Genomic DNA, 21,035 nt, shown 5'->3' on the forward strand with positions numbered 1-21,035 from the left:
ACTTGAACTTTGAAGTTTGCATTTACCTAGCACCTTTCACCTCAAATCATCCTTTACAGCAAACTTACTTCTGTACATTGTTATAATGTACCTACTTGCATGGTGGTGGGGGTAGATGCCTTTGCTGCTGCTTGTGCGATAGGGAGAGGGCTTCAGGGCTTTAATGTTTCAATAGTTCTATGGGGTTTCTTTGATTTGTTGATGTCTGTGAAGAGGATGAATTTCAGGTTGTATACTGTATGTATACTCTGATATTAAATGCACTTTGAAGCCATCTTTCCAATGACAAGACCCACAACAAAGTGGTTACATCATTATTCGATGAGGAAAGATTAAGTAGATTGGTCTTCACTTTTTGGAATTTAGAAGAATTTGAGTAGCTTCATGAAACATAAAATATTGAGGCATGTGACAGGCTTGATGTCAAGGGATATTTCCTCTAGTGGGAAATCTAGACTGAATTCCAAACACCTAGGATATGGAGTCATCATTAAAGAATGATATGAGGAGGATTTTCTCTGAGCAGGACTTTAGGAGGTGAAGTTGGAAGAATATACACCAGTCTTCATTGAGAGGTGAGTGGTGGAAAGGGTGAGCAGTTTCAAATTCCTGGGCGTCAACAGCTAGGAGGATCTATCACGAAGAAGGCACACCAGCAACTCTAATTTGTTGGGAGTTTGAAGAGATTTGGTATGTCACCAAAGACTAGTAAATTTCTATGGATGTATGGTGAAGAGCATTCTGACTGGTTACATCACTGTCTGGTATGAAGGCTCCGATACACAGGATCGAAAGAAGTTGCAGAGGATTGTAGACTCAGCCAGCTCCATCATGGGCTCAACTCTCCCCAACACTGAGAACATCTTCAAGACACAGTGCCTCAAGAAAGTAGCATCCATCATGAAGGACACTCACCATCCAGAACATACCCCCTTCTTGTTATTACCACTGGGAAGGAGTAACAGTGCCTAAAGACCTGCACTCAGTATTTTACCGACAGCTTCTTAATCTGCCATCGGATTTCTGAACGGTCTATGAACACTACCTCATGATTTTGTTCTCTTTTTGTACTACTTATTTATTTTTTTATATTATGGTTAACTTGTATGTCTTGCTCTGTACTACTCCTGCAAAACAACAAATTTCATAACATATATCAGTGATGATAATAAACCAGACTCCAGTTCCTCTCTCAAAGATTCATGAACCTTTGAAGTTCTCTAACAGAGACTTGAACAGACTGACTCCTTCAATCCATTCAAGAGCATGAGAAATGGATATCTGGACTTTAGAGGAACCAGAGGTTACATGGATCAAGCAGGAAAGTAGAAATGCATGGCAAAGCAGGTTCAGGTGTCCACATTGCCTTCTCTTTATGCTATTTATTTTTTGCATACTTATAACAACCAGATGATCAGTTTTCATACCATTAATTGAGGGATTCTGGTTATGAAACTGGAGAGATCTCCCTGTTCTTCAATGAAACATAGCACAATTCTAAAGTGAATTTGATTATTTAAGGGTTTTGAGAATTTGAAGTCCAGAGTTCAGCGAGTCTTGAGGCAGAAGCCTGAAGGTTGAAGACTAAAGTCAGTAAGTCTGGAGGTAGAGGCCTGATGGTCAAAGCATTTGGGTCAGCTTGTCCATAGGTCAGAGGCCCATGTCTGCATTTCCAGGCTAGGGACTGGAAATTGGAGGCCTGATGTCTGTGAGACTGTGAGTCAAGAACTGGAAGTCTGGAGCCAGCCTGTCCTGCAGATGGAGTTGTGTGTGTGTGTATGTGGGAATGGATGGGTGGGAAAGGGCTTGTTTTGCTGCTGTTGCTGTTACTTATGTTGTTCTACTGAACACGGACGACATACTGTGCCGATGACATTTACGGGCTGCCCCCAGCTCTGAGTTGGGTGTGTTGGTTGGGAACACAAATAAAGCATGTTTTAATGTACATGTGATAAATTAATCTAAATCTGAATAAGAGAGAGATTAGATCTGGCATGAAAGAGGGTGGAAGGGAAGATTACAATGTAGGAGGCAACACTGTATAAAAATGCCAATGGCCTCTCCTATTTATTGCACATTGTGCAAACAAATTCTACTTCAGCAACCAAAAGGGCCTGGTCTGAAAATCTGAGTTAGCAAACCCGAGCTGTGGTCAGGGTTCAGAACAATTTCTTAGAGGCAGCTTTCAGTAGGGTGCTCAGAGATTTCTTTTCTGTCAGCCTATTCTGCATCTTTCTAAAGCATGTTACAGCAGCTACATCTTTGAAGTCTGCAAGCCACAGATCCGATTCCCATCAAAACAAGAATGTCAAAAGAAATCAGATCTGCAACATATTCTTATAACACAGTGTGATAATAAGGAGCTCAGCAAACAGATCCTTAAAAAAAAACTTCCACTGCAGAGAATGTTTTGTAACATCAGGTTTTGGCTTCAAAAGATTATCAGACACCCCACCCCCCCCACTTTCACCCCACCCACTCATACTGCTGTGACTCTGTGAGACCTCAGTGAATTCTGATATTGGCACCAAATTACCTTATTCTCTGGGGACAAGAACCCTGCCTTGTTGAGATTTACAGCTGCAGTTAAAGGTGAGCTAAGGGTGGGTATGGGGATGGAGCACATTTTCAGTTGAAACATAGCATTAAATGGCTTTGAGGATTGCGGATTCAAATTCAGGAAATACTCTGAATAAAATGACATCAGAGAGTCACCTTCGACTCATTTTATCCTTATCTTGTTCAAAACAATTATAGAATTTGAGTTGTAATAGGGAAGGGGGAGGGGGAGGAGGGAGTAGGAGAGGAAGAGAGAGATTTAAGAAGGAAATTGTTAGTATCTGGGTAGTCGATGGCAAGGTTGCCAAAAGAGGAACAATGGAAACTACAGATTAGAAGAGTAAGGGGGTAAGGGTTTACAAATGGGGAGTAAGAATTCATACAAATTTGAGAATTAGGGCTATTAGAGATATTTTGCCACTTTGCCAGACAGCCTGTTTCCCATTAATACAATTATTTTGGAACCTCATTACTCTATCTATCACCCTTGTTCTCTTAAATCTTCACTGGCTTTTAACTTCTTCCCTAGCCTTACCTCACTTTAACTTTGCCGTCTGTACAGTTGCTGGCTTCTCAACATTTTCCATTTCTCTAATCTAATTACTTCTTTCTTCTTCCAACACCGTATTTCCCACGTTATCTCCAGTCTACTCATACCTCACCCCTCTTTAAACTTTTTTGCCTTGCTGTCTTCCTTCTCCCAACAACAGAAATTTACACTACAATCTATACAAGTCTGTTCAGCCCATGTTGTCCAGGCAAACTAAAAGCAAGGGATATTTAGACCATAAGACATAGGAGCTGAATTAGACGGTTCAGCCCATGAGTCTGCTCCACCATTCAATCTTGGCTGTAGGTATGAAGTCCACTTGGCCATGGCAGTCAAATGCTCATCTAGGTACATTTTAAATATTTTAAATATTCCATACCACAGCAGCCTGATCTGCTGTGTTCCTCCAGCATTTTGTGTATGTTACTCCGGTTCTCTGGCATCTGCAAAATATCTTGAGTTAAGTATTTTGGGGCTTTTAGCTCTCTTACTCAGGGATCTAAATACCCACCATTGTTAGGATGAAGACAATTTGCCGCTAACCTAAAACTAAGTCTCTTAGCTTATAACTTCTTTGTAGAATCAAAAAACAAAATTCTTGAAGTCTTCTTGTAAGTGCTTATCTTATAGTTCTCATCTGTTTCATGGTACGTTTCTTTTCAGCTTTTACAGTTTTCAGCAGATGCCTTCCCTTAGGTGAGGAACAGTTTAAACAAAAATGTTGTGAGTTGTTGCACAAGTGATCTGGATTAACACCAATGCACAATTATGGGTGGATACTGCCAGTTCCTGCCCGAATTTAACAAACCCTGAGGGAAAAAGGCAGACTCCTTCCAAAGAGGCAAGGACTTCAAAGTGATCCTGCAAGACAACTTTTGAATACCTCATCGAAAGACGCCCTGCCAAAGCTCAAGGACAGCAAGTGGTAAACAGTGAGAGAGAAAATACCGCAGTGATGATCCAAATAAAATAATAAAAAGCCTTAATCGCCTCAGTTTATCACAGCAATCAGGAAAAACAATGCAAATAAATTTTATGAGTAGGAAGACCATTAACTGCTATGCTTGAACTCAGACATGTATGGCGGAACACTCCCTGCAGGAGGGAGAACTCTTCTGTAAAGGTGTGAAGTAATACAGGAATTGAGAAATTGCTGCTAACAGCATATCACTGCATCATTATTTCAGCCTCAGTCATGCCCAATCAACAGAAGTAGAGATCTGCCAAGCTGAGATTTTCGTGAGGCTCCTGGCTCAGACTTAGTTGTTTTTTTAGGCACATAGGGATGGTCTTGGGAGAAGTGCGAGGATTTTGGGGAGAGGGATATGGAAGTGTTAGAGGTCTGGGCAGGAGCCAGTAGTTGGAGTCCAGGAGTCAGAGAGCTCTGTGGTTGTGTGCTAAACATGGTGTGCATACCACGTTGGTGCCAGGATACGTGGTGACACTTACAGGCTGTCCCCAGCAAATCCTGAGGTAGGGTTGGTTGTTAACACAAATGCTGTATCTCTCTGTATATTTTGATGTTTATTTGTTTATTGTGTGCCATGACGTATGACGTGAACAATCTTTCCATGATTTGCCTGGTTTAGAGAGTATGGATTATGATCAGAGATTAAGGGAGCTTGGGCTTTACTCTTTGGAGAGAAGGAGGATGAGAGGAGACATGATAGAGGTGCACAAGATATTAAGAGGAATAGACAGAGTGGACAGCCAGCGCCTCTCCCCCTGGGCACCACTGCTCAGTACAAGAGGACATGGCTTTAAGGTAAGGGGAGGGAAGTTCAAGGGGGATATTAGAGGAAGTTTTTTCACTCAGTTGGTGCGTGGAATGCACTGCCTGAGTCAGTGGTGGAGGCAGTTAACACTAGTGAAGTTTAAGAGACTACTAAACAGGTATATGGAGGAATTTAAGGTGGGGAGTTATATGGGAGGCAGGGTTTGAGGGTCAGCACAACATTGTGGGCCGAAGGGCCTGTAATGTGCTGTACTATTCTATGTTCTATGATTGTTCTTTGCAAATTTTTCTACAGAAGTGCAAACAAGCTGGATGAACTCAGCAGGTCGGACAGCATCCATTGAAATGAGCAGTCAATGTTTCGGGCCAAGACCCTTCATCAGGACTGCTCATTTCTACGGATGCTGCCTGACCTGCTGAGTTCATCCAGCTTGTTTGTACATCTTGATTTGACCACAGCATCTGCAGTATACATTGTGTTTTCTACAGAAGTGCTTTGCCATTGCTTTCTTCTGGGCAGTGTCTTTACAAGATGAATGACCCCAGCCATTATCAAGACTCTTCAGAGCTTCTCTGCCTGGTGTCAGTGGTCACATAACTGGACGTGATATGCACCAGCTGCTCATATGACCATCCACCACCTGCTCCCATGCTTCACATAACCCTGATTGGGGGCTAAGCAGGTGCTACACCTTGCCCAAGGGTGATTTGCAGGCTAGCGGAGTGAAGGAGCACCTTACACCTCCTTTGGTAGAGACGTATCTCCACCATGCCACCCAATGATTTGGTGTATGCACTGATAAATAAATGAATCTGAATCTGAAAACCCTGCTTTTAACTTGGTGTTCTATATTGAGAAGAATGTAACAGAGGAGAGTAGGACAGATTTGTAGAGAGCAGTTTCCCAAACTTTTTAGGGTTACTGCCACCTTGACACTCACATCACATCCCCAGTGCCCCCTCTCCCTTTCTGGCCATTACATCAAAACCTAAAAAAAATGTGATTTATGATCCAAAGTAAAACAAAACAGGAATTCCAAATTCAAATCAGTGACAAATATTGAAAGATGTATTCAAATATTTTTAAAATTGCACATAAAATTATTTCTTTATTTAATTACAGTAAAATTTTTCATCAATAATTTTAGAGCATACATTAGTTGTCCAGCAATTCATTAATTTATTTCTTTTTCACCTTTTAATAAAATGAGTGAGTTGGTGCAGTGATAACAGCTTCTCAACACCAGACTGAATGTCACTCAGGAGTCATCTCAGATCTGCACATTCAGTAATTTGCACGCTGTTAGAAGTTGTCTGACTGTACTGAATCCGTGCTCCACTATCTATGATGTTGGAAAGGCAATAAAAGATACCTTCTCCTCTTTCCACAGTGCAGAATAGATTTCTTTATGCAACCTAAAGTCTTGATATGATTTTTTGAATCTTGGCTTCAGCTCAAAGTCATTTTGCAGTGAGATCAGTTCTGCCTCCATCCTTACTGTTAAATCCTCATTATGAGTGTTCAGGAATGGATTTATTACCCAATCTGGAATTTGGATTGAGAGAAGATCCTGAAATCTCTCTGACATGTCTTTGTGCAGCTCACTCAGGTGGACATAGTATACTTGAAGATCATCAACTGGTATTCAGTAAATGCAGTAAAGACCATTTGAAGGGGCAGGTTCTGAACTTTCATCCCACTGAACACCATACCCCAATTCACAGGAATTGCACCACTGCATGATTAGAGTCTGGGAATTGTAGTAGCTAACACTGTACTACAATAGTGAACAGCAATAATGCTTGGGCCAGGCTTGGAAATAACATGATTTCTCATGATATACCAAATACCAGAAGTGTCACATTACTTTTCAACAACTATAGCTCACTTCAAGCAAATTCTAAGAGAGCAGTGGGTTAGCAAAAGATGGGGTGATTACGAGGTCATTGTAATCTATGATGAGGCACCAAGGAGGAAATGCTTATAATAAGTAACTTATTTCTTAAATCAAGCCTGTAATCCCTCAGCTGCGCCCTTTCTGAGTGCCACCCACCGACTCCCTTATCTTTCACGTGCCCTTAGAAACCCCCATCACCACCAGGGGAACCATAATACTATGCTATAAAGCCTTTTGCATCTCAACTGATGAGATAGTTAGCAAGCATCATCACTCTTGGAATGTCTAGAAATATGCCAACCCATTTGTATCTGTTAAACAGTGAGCTACTGTCCAAAAAGTGTTACAGGATCTACTGAATGAGAGATTAAATAATGTATCATCTGACTGACGGCATTTCTAATAACACAACCATACCACTGCCCATAGTCAAGAGTAGGCTTAGAATCACCTTCTCCAACTACATCCTATAGCTCAGCAGAGCTACAACAAGGTCATTGCTTAACTCCATAATCTCTACGTTATCTTCTACAGTCATGTGTGTAACCAAGCCTTTCCTCCTCCTATCCTATCCTTTCCTCAAGCACATTTCAACTCTCAGTTTTAAAAAGCTATGCAGGAATCCTTCAGCACTGTGTAGAACCTTGGTTTCACATTACCACCATTAACAGAATTAAGAATTATTCGCTGCTGGAATGTTTTCTGAGGACTGGAAAATTACAAATATCACTCCACTCTTTAAGAAGGGAGGGAGGTAGAAAAAAATGAAATTCTTGGCCAGCTAGCCTGACTTCAGTGGTTGGGAAGATGTTGGAGTCAACTATTAAAGATGTGGCTTTGGGGTACTTGGAGGCACATACAAAAATAGGCTAAAGTCAGCTTGGTTTCCATAAGAGAAAACCTTGCTTGACATATCAGTTGGAATTCTTTGATGAAATAAGAGGCAGATAAACAAAGAAGAGTCGGTGGATATTCTTTATTTGGATTTTCAGAAGGCCTTTGACAAGGTACCGCACATGAGGTTGCTTAACAAAGGTCATGGTTTTACAGGAAAAGATATAAGCATGGATAGAAGATTGGCTGACTGGCAAGAGGCAAAGTGTGGGAATAAAGAGGGCGTTTTCTGGTTGGCTGCTGGTGACTAGTGGTGTTCCACAGGGGTTTATGTTGGGACCGCTGTTAACACCTATATGTCAGTGATTTGGATGATGGAATTAATTGCTTTGTGGCCATGTTTACTGACAATATGAAGATAGCTGGAGGGTCAAGTAATGTTGAGGAAGCAAAGAGGCTACAGAAGGGTTTATACATATTGGGAGAATGGGCAAAGAAGTTGCAGAAGGAATACAGTGACAGAAAGTCTATGGTCATGCACTTCAGCAGATGGAATAAAAGTGTAGACTATTTTCTGAATGGGGAAAAAAATTCAAAAATCAGAGGTACAAACAAACTTGGGAATCATTGTGCAGGATTCCCTAAAAGTTAACTTGCAAATTGAGTTGGTAGTAAGGAAGGCAAATGCAATATTAGAATTCATTTTGTGAGGGTTAGAATACATGAGCAAGGATGTAAGGTTGGGGCTTCATATGGCATTGGTTTGACTGGACTTGGAGTATTGTGAGCAATATTAAACCCCTTATCTAAGAAAAGTTGTGCTGGTATTCGAGAAGGTCCGGAGCAGGTTCACAAAAATGATCCCAGATTGAAAGGGCGAACGTATGAGGAGCGTTCGATGGCTCTGGGCCTGTACTCTCTGGAGTTTAGAAGAATGAGGGTGGATCTCATTGAAACCTTTTGAATATTGAAAGGTCTGGATAGAGTGGATGTAGGGAGGATGGTTCTTATAGTGGGTGCATCTAGGGCCAGACAGCACAGCCTCATACATGTTCATTTAGAATAGCAATGAGGAGGAATTTCTTTAGCCAGAAGGTAGTGAATCTGTAGAATTCATTGTCACAGGCATCTATGGAGGCCAAGTCATTGAGTATACTTAAATAGGAGGTTGTTGTTAAGTTCATGATTCATCAGGATCTCAACAGTTACGGGGAGAAGGCAGGAGAATGGGTTTGAGAAGGATAATAAATCAGCCATGATGGAATGGTGGAGCAGACCCAAAGAAACAGCATGTCTTTGTGTGTACCAACACAGTTCTAGGTCAGCTTTGAAAGGGTGCTTAAAGATGATAACCTCAAATCTGCATGGAATTTGAAGCAGTTTGCCCTGGAGACAGGCCACAAGGCAGACAGCAGCATATTCAGCCGGTGAATGGTCTGCCTGCTTCAGCTCTATTCTCATACTGCCCAATGGATGTTTTAAAAACAAAAGCATGTACAAAGGAGTTTTCCTCTAAGAATCAATATCTTTTCAGAATGAGTTATTGCTCCATCAACTTTGTCTGATGGGCAATTGCCTAAACATTCCAACATAAATAACAATGTTTGTATTAATCACAGAATATTCATACTTAAAAGAAACAACCAGAAATGTAAATTGTTTCATTAATATCATACGTACTGAGATACAGTGAAAAGATTTCCAGCATTTGCAAAATCTCTTGTTTGTAAAAAACATTTGTGTTGCATGCTGTTCATCAAGATCATTAGAAGGGAAAACAATAACAGAATGTAGGATAAGTGTTACAGTTGCAGAGAAAGTGCAGTTACGGGCAGACAATAAGATGCAAGATCATGACAAGATAGACGAGGTCAACTGTCTAACTTATCAAACTAGGGTCCATTTGATAGACTCATTGGACAGTGGGGCAAAAGTTGTCCTTGAGCCTAGTGTGACACTTTTGCATGATTTTGTATTTATGCCCGAGGGGGCCCGCGAAGAAGAGAGAATATCTGGGGTGGGTGGGGTCTTTGATAACGTTGGCTGGTTTATTGAGGCAGGGAAAGGTTGAGACATAGTTGATTGATGGGAGACCGCTTTCTATGATGTGCTGAGCAGTTTCTCAGCAGATGGTGACTTTACTGTGAAGGGGTTCTAGTATACAGTTCCTGTGACAACTATACACGGCATATGTGAAGTCACACTGAAGGTACGGTTTGAAGGACTCAACTGTTTACTCTTTTCCATAGATGCTACTTGGCCTGCAGAGTTCCTCCAGCATTTTGTGTGTGTTGCTTGAATTTCCAGCATCTGCAGCTTTTCTCCTGGTTGTGACTTGTATTCCTTTATTGTCTTTCACAATCTAAGGACATCCCAAAGCACATTCCATGAGAAAAGGTATTTTTGAAATATAGTCTTAGTTCTAATGCCACCTCATGTACAACAAGCTCACAGAAGGCAATTAAGTAAATCAGTAGAAAACTTCATTGATTTTCTTTGGATGGCAGATAAATATTGGCCAAGACCATGTAGACCTTGCCCAGCTTTCTAGCTAAGAGTAGATGACGATTTTGTTTTCACATTTTATGTGACACATCTTCTTACACTGAAGTGTTCCTGCAGCACTGCAGTGGGCTATCAGCCTATTATGCCTAAATCCTGACACTTTGTTATCTTATTTATATGTGGACAAATTCTGTTGTAGGTGAATTCCAGGCATTCATTATTCATTATTCAAATGTTACATCAAGCTGTCAGGGTCATCATAGAGTCATAGAACACTACAGCAGAGAAACAGGCCCTTCAGTCTATCTAGTCCACTCTGCCCAGTTACATTGGCCTGCAGCCCCTTCCATCCACGTACTTACCCTAACTTCTCTTAAATGTTGCAATCAAACCCGCATTCACTATTTCCACTGGCAGCTCGTTCCACACTCTCACCACCCTTTGAGTGAAGAAATTCTCCTCAGTCCCCCTTAAATATTTCACCTTTCACCCTAAACCCATGACCTCCAACTCTTATTTCACTCAACCTCAGTGGGAAAAGCCTGCTTGCATTTACCCTATCTATACCCCTCATAATTTTGTATACTTCTATCTAATCTCCCCTCATTCTCATAAACTCCAGGGAATAAAGTCCTGACCTATTCAGCCTTCCCATCTAACTCAGGTCCTCAAGTCTTGGCAACATTCTTGTAAATTTTCTCATACTCTTTCAATTTTATTGATAGCTTTCCTGTAGGTGACCCAAACTGCACACAAAATACTTCAAATTCGGTTTCACTAACATCTTATATATACAACTTAAACATCACACCTCAACTCCTGTATTCGATACTCTGATTTATGAAGGCCCGTTTGCAAAAAGCTCTCTTTACAACCCTACCTAACTGTGATGTCATTTTCAAGCAATTGAGGGTCATTATTTATTGCTATTTATTTATATCTGCATTTGCACATTGTTGTCCATTGTTTACAGTTACTGTTCTATAGATTTGCTAAGAATGCCTGCAGAAAAAGAATCTCAGAGTTGTATGTACTCCGATAATAAATTTTACTTTGAACTTCACTCCCCAATCCCTTTGTTCTACCACAATCCTCAAGGTCCTAGTGTTCATCATGTAAGCCCTACCCTAATTTCTCCTCCAAAGAGCAACACCTCACAACACTCTGGTGACATTTCCTTTGCAACTCCACTTCTAAGTAAACAGTTAACCTGGAAGAAGATATTTTGTGAAAATGCTGTAATTATATAAACCATTAACAGCTGCTGTAAGATTTTCCCTGTTCAGAGCTGTAAGATTGCTCTGTGCTCTGGGCATTATACTCCATGTTGCTCTCGTTTTAATCTCCCCATATTGCATAGTGAGGGTGGAGGTCATCTTGTTCACCTTCACACAGAGCTGTGTCAATAAATCATGGGCAAGTGTGCAAAGAGTTTGATTATCTTCCCCCCCCCCCCCCCAACTTACTATGCAGAAATATTTGGCATTGGTACCTGCTAACACTGCTACGTTGATGGGCAATCAGAGACAGAGTATAGAATATATGGAATAAGCTGTTAGTGAAAGTGGTTGAGGCAGGTATAGCAATATTCAAAAGGGAGTTGGCTGGGGGCATGATAGAAGACTTTTAGAAAGATATGGGCCAATATAAGCATCTGGGTGTGCATGAATGATTTGAGCTGATGGACATATTTTTGTACGACCATAATGATTCTATTAGACAGTATATTGCTCCTAGATTCAACACCTGGTCTAATAGTGCAGTATTTGAAGATGCAACCTCTGGTACTATGCCACACAAGTAAGATGTTTGCATACTTAGTTGAGCCGAACTGGAAATTTAGTACTACCACAGTTCGTCTCAGAGCCGCCCGTTCTGCAGATAGTAACATTAGCCAGAGTTCCCTCTTTCAAATCTGGTTAAGTGGCTTTCTCTATGGATGAATCACCAACAACAGAAAATCTGCAGATACAGGAAATCAAAGTCATATACACAAAATGCTCCAGGAACTCAGCAGGCCAGGTAGCATTTATGGAAAAGAGTAAATAGTCAATGTTTCGGGCCAAGACCTGTCATCTGTTTCCTCAAAGCTACCTGCCCGCCAGCTACCTTTGTATTGTCTGCAAACCTTGCCACAAAGCCATCAATTCTGTCATCCAAGTTATTGACATATAATGTAAAAAAAAAAGTGGTCCCAACAGAGACCACAATGGAACACCACTAATCACCGGCAGCTAACCAGAAAAGGCTTGCTTTATTCCCACTCTTACCCTCCTTCCAATCAGCCACTGCTTTATCCATGATAGTATATTTCCATGGCTTTGTAGCTTGTTAAGCATCCTCATGAGTGGCACCTTGTCAAAGACCTTCTGAAAATCCAAGTACACAACATTAACTGATTCTCCTTTGTCTATCCTGCTTGTTATTTCTTCAAAGAATTCCAAGATTTTCCAGGCAAGAATTTCCCTTGATTAACCATGCTGACTATGGTCTATTTTATCATGTGCCCCCAAATACCCAAAACCACATCCTTAACACTTGACCACCCTCTTCCCAACCACTGACATTAGACTAACTGTCCTATAGTTTTCTACTTCAGAACCCTGAGGTGTAGACCATCTGGTCCAAGTGACTTATCTACCTTCTGATCTTTCAGTTTCTCAACAACTTCTCTCTAGTAATGGCAACTTCACACACTTCTGTCCCCGACTCCCTCAAATTTCAGGTATACTGCAAGTGTCTTCCACGGTGAAGACCAATGCAAAATACTTATTCAGTTCATCCGCCATTTCCTTGTCCCCCATTACATCATTTTCCAGTGATACAATATCTACTCTTGTTTCTCTTTTACACTTTATGTATCTGAAGGAACTTTTGGTATCCTCTTTAATGTGGTCACTTTGGAAAAACATGCCATCTTATGCAGCACAAGGTCCCACAAAACAAGAGAAGCGCATTAAGAATTAAATATTGGTTAGGACAGGACATCCATAATATTCAATAAAATAACACCTTGAGGTCTTTTTGTTCATGTGAGAGGTTTAACCTCACTCACAGAAAGGAAGGCACTTTGTTAAATGAGTAAAAAAATAAGGAACAGTTCTAATGCTCAAAGAATTGAACTTAGTGACACTCAAAAGGCCACATGAGGAATTATTAAGCAGAATCAGTTTATTATCACTGACATATGTTGTGAAATTTATTATTCATGGGCTCATGTACTAACTACTTACATATGAAGAACACAGTAGCCCATCTGAAATATTTCCCAGTTTGGTTACTTGGGAAGGTGGAGTCAAAATATCATGATTTAGAACAATGAAGACTGTTCACGTGATGATTATGATGTGTTTGTTCTTGAAACCTTAAAAACAGACTGAATACCTGTTGATGAGCTGTTGGACAAGTTAAGAATTTAATCAAAAGTTGTATTCAACCGTTATTATTGGTGAAACCTAGCCGAATGCTGCATTTTAAAAATGTTTGCTATTATTATCGTCTTAAAAAGGCCTGTTCCCAGACACCTCTCAGCATTGCTGTTATTAATCTCCTCAAGCCCTCTGGTTATATTCTGCTCTAAATTCCACACGTAAACTTTGCTGTGCCTTGGCTGGAGACAAACCACATCTAACAGCGCCTTGGTTCTTTGCCTCATCCTTCTGAATCTGCTTTTTGTTGTCTCGATTGCCCACCTGGAAAGCCTCTTTTTTTTGCCGTTCCGCACTAAAAGATTATGCTTAGTTCAGAGTGGGGGCTGAGACAGCAACAAAAAGAGCCCCAGACAACCCCTCTGAGCACATTAGTATCCTGTCTTAGATGTGCTGCCTGTGACTAAAGGATTCCACAGCTCATGTGGTGTCACTGACTGGAACATACTACCAGAAACAAAAAGGCTGTGTTGGGAGAAACTTTGAAAGAAATTTGTGTTCATCAAGGTGAATAACATTAGTGCATGGAACAGAACATTCTTTCACTTAGTCACCAGCATTCCTACGCCGGGCAGAGTGAGATCAGAACTACCAGAGTTTGGTATGGATTAGAAATACATCCATTTGATCTAATAATGTGATTCCTGCCAAACAATTTGGTTTGTCCTTTCTGCAGTAGTAAAAATGCTCCCATTTCCGCAGTCACCGTCTTTGTAGACACACTGATACTACTAAGTTAATGCCACTGAAAGGTAATTTTATGCCTAGGACGTAGATGCACACATATCGAATTAAACAGTTCTTAAGCTACTGAGCAACACACATGCACAAAATGCTGGAGGAACTCAGCAGGTCCAGCGGCATCTACGGAAATAAATTAACAGTTGATTGTTCAGACTGAGACCCTTCTTCAGGACTGGAAAGGAAGGGGGTAGAGCCAGTATAAGAAGGTGGAGGGAGAGTACAAGCTGGCAGGTGGAAAGAGAGACAAGGTAAGGGGGAAGTTGGGTGGGTGGGGGAGGAGGGATGAAGTAAGAAGCTGGGAGGGGATAGGTGGAAGAAGCATTGGGCTGAAGAAGGAGGAATCTGATAAGAGAGGACAGTAGACCATTGAAGAAAGGGAAGGAAGGAAGAGGGGCACCAGAGGGAAGTGATGGACAGATGAGGAGAAGATAGGGGACTTACATTCAACAGGAGGGCTTTAATCCATGGATTTAAAGCAGCCCACAAAGGTGAAGTGACAGACCTTTAATCCACTGTTGCAGAACCTTTTGAAGGAAATCATGTCTCTAGTTTCTCCTCCAATTGCTTGATGGTCCATTATTGAATGCACGTAGATAAAATAAGTACTTTGTCCAAAGGGTCCTCACTGATGCTGATGCTGATGCTGAGATATATATATCTCCTTCAAATCAACCTCTAAAACATCCTCATATTCCTTTTCCTGTGTGCTTAGGTAGTTTTCTCTTAAAATTACCACTAATTTAAGGGAAATTGCACAAAGTCTTGCTATAACCATGCAGGGCTTTGCAGGCACTACATTGGAGTTCTGAATCACAGTTTTGGTCTCCTCACTTAATGAAGAATATACTAAACTGGAATTCAGGGAATTGAAGGTCCATTAAGTTAATTTCTGAGTATGAGAAGATTGCTTTATGTGAAGTATTGAGTAGAACAGGTTGATATTTTCTGGAGTTGAGAAAATAAATGAAGAGACCTAAAATGAATCTAAACTTGAGTAACAGTACAATATAGTCTTCCAAATGAAACTTTAAACTAAGATTCCATCAAGCATCTCAATCTACAAAAGATCTCTCATCACTACTTCAAACAGATCAATCTTCACCAGGCCCAATATTCTGTTCCTCAACCTTCATCCTGAGAAACAGATTATCTGGTCAAGATCTAAATGTTCCTCTTGGGAGCATGCAACTGTGCTTTCTGCATTACCATACTGACTTCATTTCAAAAAGAAACGATAGTGGGCACTATGGAGGTACATGAGCTTATGTTTGGAGCTATATGAATGCCATTCTTCTTCATCCTATCCCGCAGCATGCTCATCTGGGTGTTGCTGTTGGTGTCAGAAAAGAATGTACAGGTTATGATGTGCTGGCATAAACAAAGCTGCAAAATATTTGTGATATGTTATGGGAACACTGCATTCATTTTATGTTGTAGTGAAACTGGGAGTGTCCCACTTTTGTTTTGTCTTGTTCTTAAAAAAATAGTTAAATTACCGCAGGTTTGCAACACGCATTACAGTGGACTATATGATGATATAAACTCTTATTAGAGATGAGCACTATTTATCATACCTACATCAAAATATCAGCAAAATGCGCCGCTGTGTCAACAACCAACACAAACCAAAGAGATGCTGGGGGCAGCCCACAAGTGATGCCATGCTTCTGGTGCCAACATAGTACGTCCACAACTCACTAACCCTAACCTTTATGTCTTTGGAACATGGGAGGAAACCGGAGAACCTGGAGGAACCCACGTGGACAGGGTAAAATGTATAAACTTGTTACCGACAGCAGAGTGAATTGAACACAAATTGCTGATCGCTGGCGGTGTAATGTGTTACGCTAATTGCTAAGCTACTGTGCCATTCCCCATTCATTCCCATTAGTATACCTATGGAAATGCATGTTTATTGTCTCAATAGATGGATACATCGGAATTTGCGCAGCATGTGACAAGTAAAGCTAATCTTTAATGTTTAATGAAGAAAACTGATAAAAAATCCCTATCAGTAACAAATAAAGACTTGCTGTAAAATTCTATTAATGGCACCAATAATTAAGCATCTGTAAGTCTGCACTGTCTTTTCCATTTGTATGATGATGGGACGCTGACTTCAAAGTACTTAGAACAACAAGATTTACTGTGGTAGGTGTCCCTGTCTATTCCAGAGTCGTCATGCTAATGTTGCACTGAGACCCAGACTGTGCTTCTTATGCAGATATCTATATAATTCCTACACAGACAGACATCAAGTTAGGCGGCAAAAAAGCAACAGATTCTGACACAGGCGACAAAGGCAAGGGCTGATGAAAGCCACTTGATCCGTCAGCTGTTAATTAAAGACCTGAGCAGGGGGTGCCTAAAATTTAAAAGTGGTGATACATTTATACATAAAACTCAGAAGCTCCTGGGGATACTCAACTTATGGACAGTGAGGAAGTGGGCTAACTGCTGGAAAAAAACTCAAAGCTGCCCCTGTAGAATTTCTTTTTAACATCAAATGAACACTCTCTGGAAACAAATTTGGCAACAACAGTGGCTCAAGCTGCACTGAGCGAAGATCTGTGTATGGTCACTCCACGGCAATCCTTAATGGCTGAAATGGAACTGTATTCAATCCATCACTGGTTCAGCTCCCTGATGTACCGGGTTCCGGTTGTAAAGGGTAATCCAGCTGGTTCTCTGCAGCCAGATGCACCTGCCATGAGTATTAAGCTTCAGGAGGAGTAAGGTTGTGTCATTGGTAGTTTTTGGCAAAAGGCAAATCTGGAGGAACTCAACAAGCCAGACAGCATCTATGGAAGTGAGTACAGTCGATGTTTCGGGCCAAGACCCTTCAGCAGGAATGGAGAAAAAACGCTGAGGAGTAGAGTTAAAAGGTGAGGGGAGGGGAGGGAGAAACATAAGGTGATAGGTGAAATGTTTTGAGAGGCTCGTCATGAAGCACATCAAGACCCTCAATGCCCCCATCACTGGATCTCCTGCAGTTTGCGTATCGTCCCAACCGCTCAACAGACGACGCCATCGCTACCACCCTCCACCTGGCCCTCACCCACCTGGACAAAAAAGACACGTACGTTCGAATGCTGTTCATAGATTTCATTTCAGCATTCAACACAATCATTCCTCAGCACCTGATTGGAAAGCTGAGCTTGCTGGGCCTGAACACCTCCCTCTGCAACTGGATCCTGGACTTCCTGACTGGGAGACCTCAGTCAGTCTGGATCGGGAGCAGCATCTCCAACACCATCACACTGAGCATGGGGGTCCCCCAGGGCTGTGTGCTCAGTCCACTGCTATTCACTCTGCTGACCCATGACTGTGCTGCAATACACAGCTCGAATTACATCATCAAGTTCGCCGATGACATGACTGTGGTGGGTCTCATCTGCAAGAACGACGAGTCAGGTTACAGAGAGGAGGTGCAGTGGCTAATGGACTGGTGCAGAGCCAACAACCTGTCTCTGAATGTGAACAAAACAAAAGAGATGGTTGTTGACTTCAGGAGGGCATGGAGCGACCACTCCCCGCTGAACATCGACGGCTCCTCAATAGAGATCGTTAAGAGCACTGAATTTCTTGGTGTTCACCTGGCAGAGAATCTCACCTGGTCCCTCAACACCAGCTCTATAGCAAAGAAAGCCCAGCAGCATCTCTACTTTCTGCGAAGGCTGAGGAAAGTCCATCTCCCACCCCCCATCCTCATCACATTCTACAGGGGTTGTATTGAGAGTATCCTGAGCAGCTGCATCACTGCCTGGTTTGGGAACTGCACCATCTCAGATCGCAAGAGGTCAGCTGAGAAGATCATCTCTTCCCGCCATTACAGACCTTTACAGCACACGCTGCATCCGCAAAGCTAACAGCATTGTTAAGTTCCCCACACACCCCTCATAAAAACTCTTCTCCCTCTTGCCATCTGGCAAAAGGTACCAAAGCATTTGGGCTCTCACAACCAGACTGAGCAACAGTTTCTTCCCTCAAGCCATTAGACTCCTCAATTCCCAGAGTTTAGTCTGACACCAACCCACACACACACACATATACACACTCAACTGAACACCACTCTACTCCCTTTGCAATTTTTGCTCATTTCTTTCTCAATTCCTGCTAAAACATTGTTTACATTTACATAATTTATTATTATATTGTAATTTGCCCTTTACTGTGCCTATAGTCTTGTTTATTAATTATTATACTGTCTTGCACTATTTTTGTGCACTTTATGTAGTTCCGTGTAGGTCTGAAGTCTAATGTAGTTTTGCGTTGTTTCATGTAGCACCAGGGTCCTGGAGGAACAATGTCTCATTTTTACTGTGTACTGCACCAGCAGTTATGGTTGAAATTACAATAAAAAGTGACTTGACTTGACTTGAAATTGGGAAGGGGAGGGGTGAAGTAAAGAGCTGGGAAGTTGATTGATGAAAGAGATATAGGGCTGGAGAAGGGGGAATCTAATAGGAAAGGATGGAAGGCCATGGATGAAAGAAAAGGGGGATGGAAGACAAGCAGATAAGGTGAGAAAGGGAAAAGGGGATGGGGAATTGTGAAGGGGGGGCATTACTGATGGTTTGAGAAATCTATGTTCATGCCATCAGGTTGGATGGAGTAAGATGGGTGGTCACTGGGAGATCCCACTTTTTCCGGCAGATGGAGTGTAGGTGTTTGGCAAAACAGATTTCTCAATTTCTCAAACTTACGGTAATGCTCCACCCTTCACCATACCCCATTTTCTTTTCCATCTCTCACCTTATCACCTTGTCTGACCATTCTGATGCTCTTTCTTCCATGGCCCTCTGTCCTCCCTTATTAGATTCCCCCTTCTCCAGCTCTGTATTTCTTTCACCACTCAATTTCAGCTCTTTACTTCACTACTCCCCCTCCAGTTTCACCTAGCACCTTGTGTTTCTCTCTCCCCTCCCACCTTTTAACTCTACACCTCAGCTTTTTCTCCAGTCCTGCTGAAGGGTCTCAGCCGGAAATGTCGACTGTATCTTTTCCATAGATGCTGCCTGGCCTGCTGAGTTCCTCCAGCATTTTGTGTGCATTGCTTGGATTTCCAGCATCTGCAGATTCTCTCTTGTTTCTGGTGCCAGAACTTTGCCTCTGTCAAAACTGGTTGGCATTTGTTAAAGTTATTCAATTAAAAATAACTCAGCAGGCCAGGCAGAATCTACGGAAATGACTAAAATGTTGATGTTTCGGTCCAAGACCCTTCTTCAGGATTGGAAAGGAAGGGGGAAGATGCCCCCTTATTTAAAAAATAAATTTTTTATTTACTCTGAATATTTAGGCCGGGAATCACTATGGAAGTGAATAGAGGCTTCAAAAAGCCAGATGTGACTGGTGAGGGAAGGCAGTGTCAGATTGTCCAGTACCCGTGTCCATCACTCTGCATATCTTGAACCTCACAGATACCTTCAAGACCACTGGCTACAGCTAATGTGGACACAAAAAATTCTGCAGATGCTGGAAAGCTTGAACAATGTACACAGAATGCGGGAGGGTCTCAGCAAGTACCATTTCAGGCAGTACCTACTGAGAGGAATGAACAGTCGATGTTCTGGACTGAGACCCATCATCAGAACTGGAAAGGAAGGAGCAGAAGCCAGAATAAGGCGTGGAGAAGGAGGAGTACAAGCTGGAAGGCGATAGGTTAGTTCAGGTGAGGGAGAAGTTGGGTGGGTAGGGAGGGTATATGAAAAGGAAAAAAGAGCTGAAGAATAAAGAATCTGACAGATGAGGACAGTGGACCTTAGAAGGAGGTAGGGAACCAGTGGGATGTGAAGGGCAGGTCATGAGGGTGGAGAAGGGAAATAGGAGGAGTGAGAAGGCCACCAGAATGATGGAAACCAAAGGGAAAGGACAGAATAGAAGAACTAACATGGTTTGGTCTCATAGACTATCTTTGATAACCCCTGAGTGAATATGGTGTTCACCAACAAGCACAGCAGTTCAACGGAAGCTGAGGTTTTCTCAAAAACCTGGACGATGTAGTCATCAAGCAAGAATACGAGCACACAGCTCATAGGTTTTGAACTTAAAATCTAATACCACATGAAAAATGACCAATTACATTAGTAATACATGACTTGAATACTACAGAACAGAGCTTCCATAGTCTGAATTCCAGTCTGTGGGTGGTATGGTAGTGTAGCCGTTAGCATAATGTTATCATAGCCCCAGCGACCTGGGACCCGCCTCTGTCTGTAAGAAGTTGGTACATTTCTCCTGTGACCATGTCAGTTTCCAACAGGTGCTCTGGTTTCCTCCTACATACAGAAGATGTATGGATTAGTAGGTTAATTGGTCACATGGGTGTAATTGGGTGGCATGGGTTTGTTGGGCCAGAATGGCCTCTTATTGTGCTATATCTCTAAATAAACCAAAATAAGTAGAGAAAGTTTTGGAGTTTAGTAAGCAGCAGGCAGAGGGACTGCAATCACCGGCTGATGATTCTCCAGGTCTCAAGATTACTATTTGGAAATATGTCTGTCACGTTCTCCTTCGGGTGTAACGAAACGCCGAATTTAACGTCCGGATAAACCACAGTTAATAAGAACCAGATCGCAGTAAGATTAACCATTTACTGTTCACTCTTCACATTAACATATGGTGAAAACTGTTGATAAAACAATACAAGATTGATACAGTATTTGTTCCTTCCTTAATATCACATTTCAAGTGTAAATACTTGCAAAGGTGACTATAACTACATTACACTAAGGTGCAGTATACAGGGAGAGTTTACCTGCTCCATTGACTACTTTAAATAC

The 21,035-nt window shown here is 41.7% G+C and overlaps 1 protein-coding gene across 3 annotated transcripts in view; it reads right to left on the minus strand.

Annotated features, from left to right (window-relative positions):
- The window catches only part of cep112 (centrosomal protein 112), a 526,403-nt gene that overhangs the window by 19,384 nt on the left and 485,984 nt on the right, over positions 1-21,035 (minus strand). Inside the window, exon 25 of one of the 3 annotated variants that reach the window (XM_059948277.1) lies at positions 20,421-20,531. The exons of the other annotated variants lie outside the window; for them this stretch is intronic. Within the exon in view, the coding sequence (XP_059804260.1) occupies positions 20,502-20,531 (30 nt within the window). The 3' untranslated portion in view covers positions 20,421-20,501. Of the gene's footprint in view, positions 1-20,420; positions 20,532-21,035 lie in introns of those variants that run through there. 3 annotated transcript variants of the gene reach the window in all.

The sequence above is a fragment of the Hypanus sabinus genome, chromosome 23 (assembly GCF_030144855.1).
Source record: "Hypanus sabinus isolate sHypSab1 chromosome 23, sHypSab1.hap1, whole genome shotgun sequence".
NCBI lineage: Eukaryota > Metazoa > Chordata > Chondrichthyes > Myliobatiformes > Dasyatidae > Hypanus > Hypanus sabinus.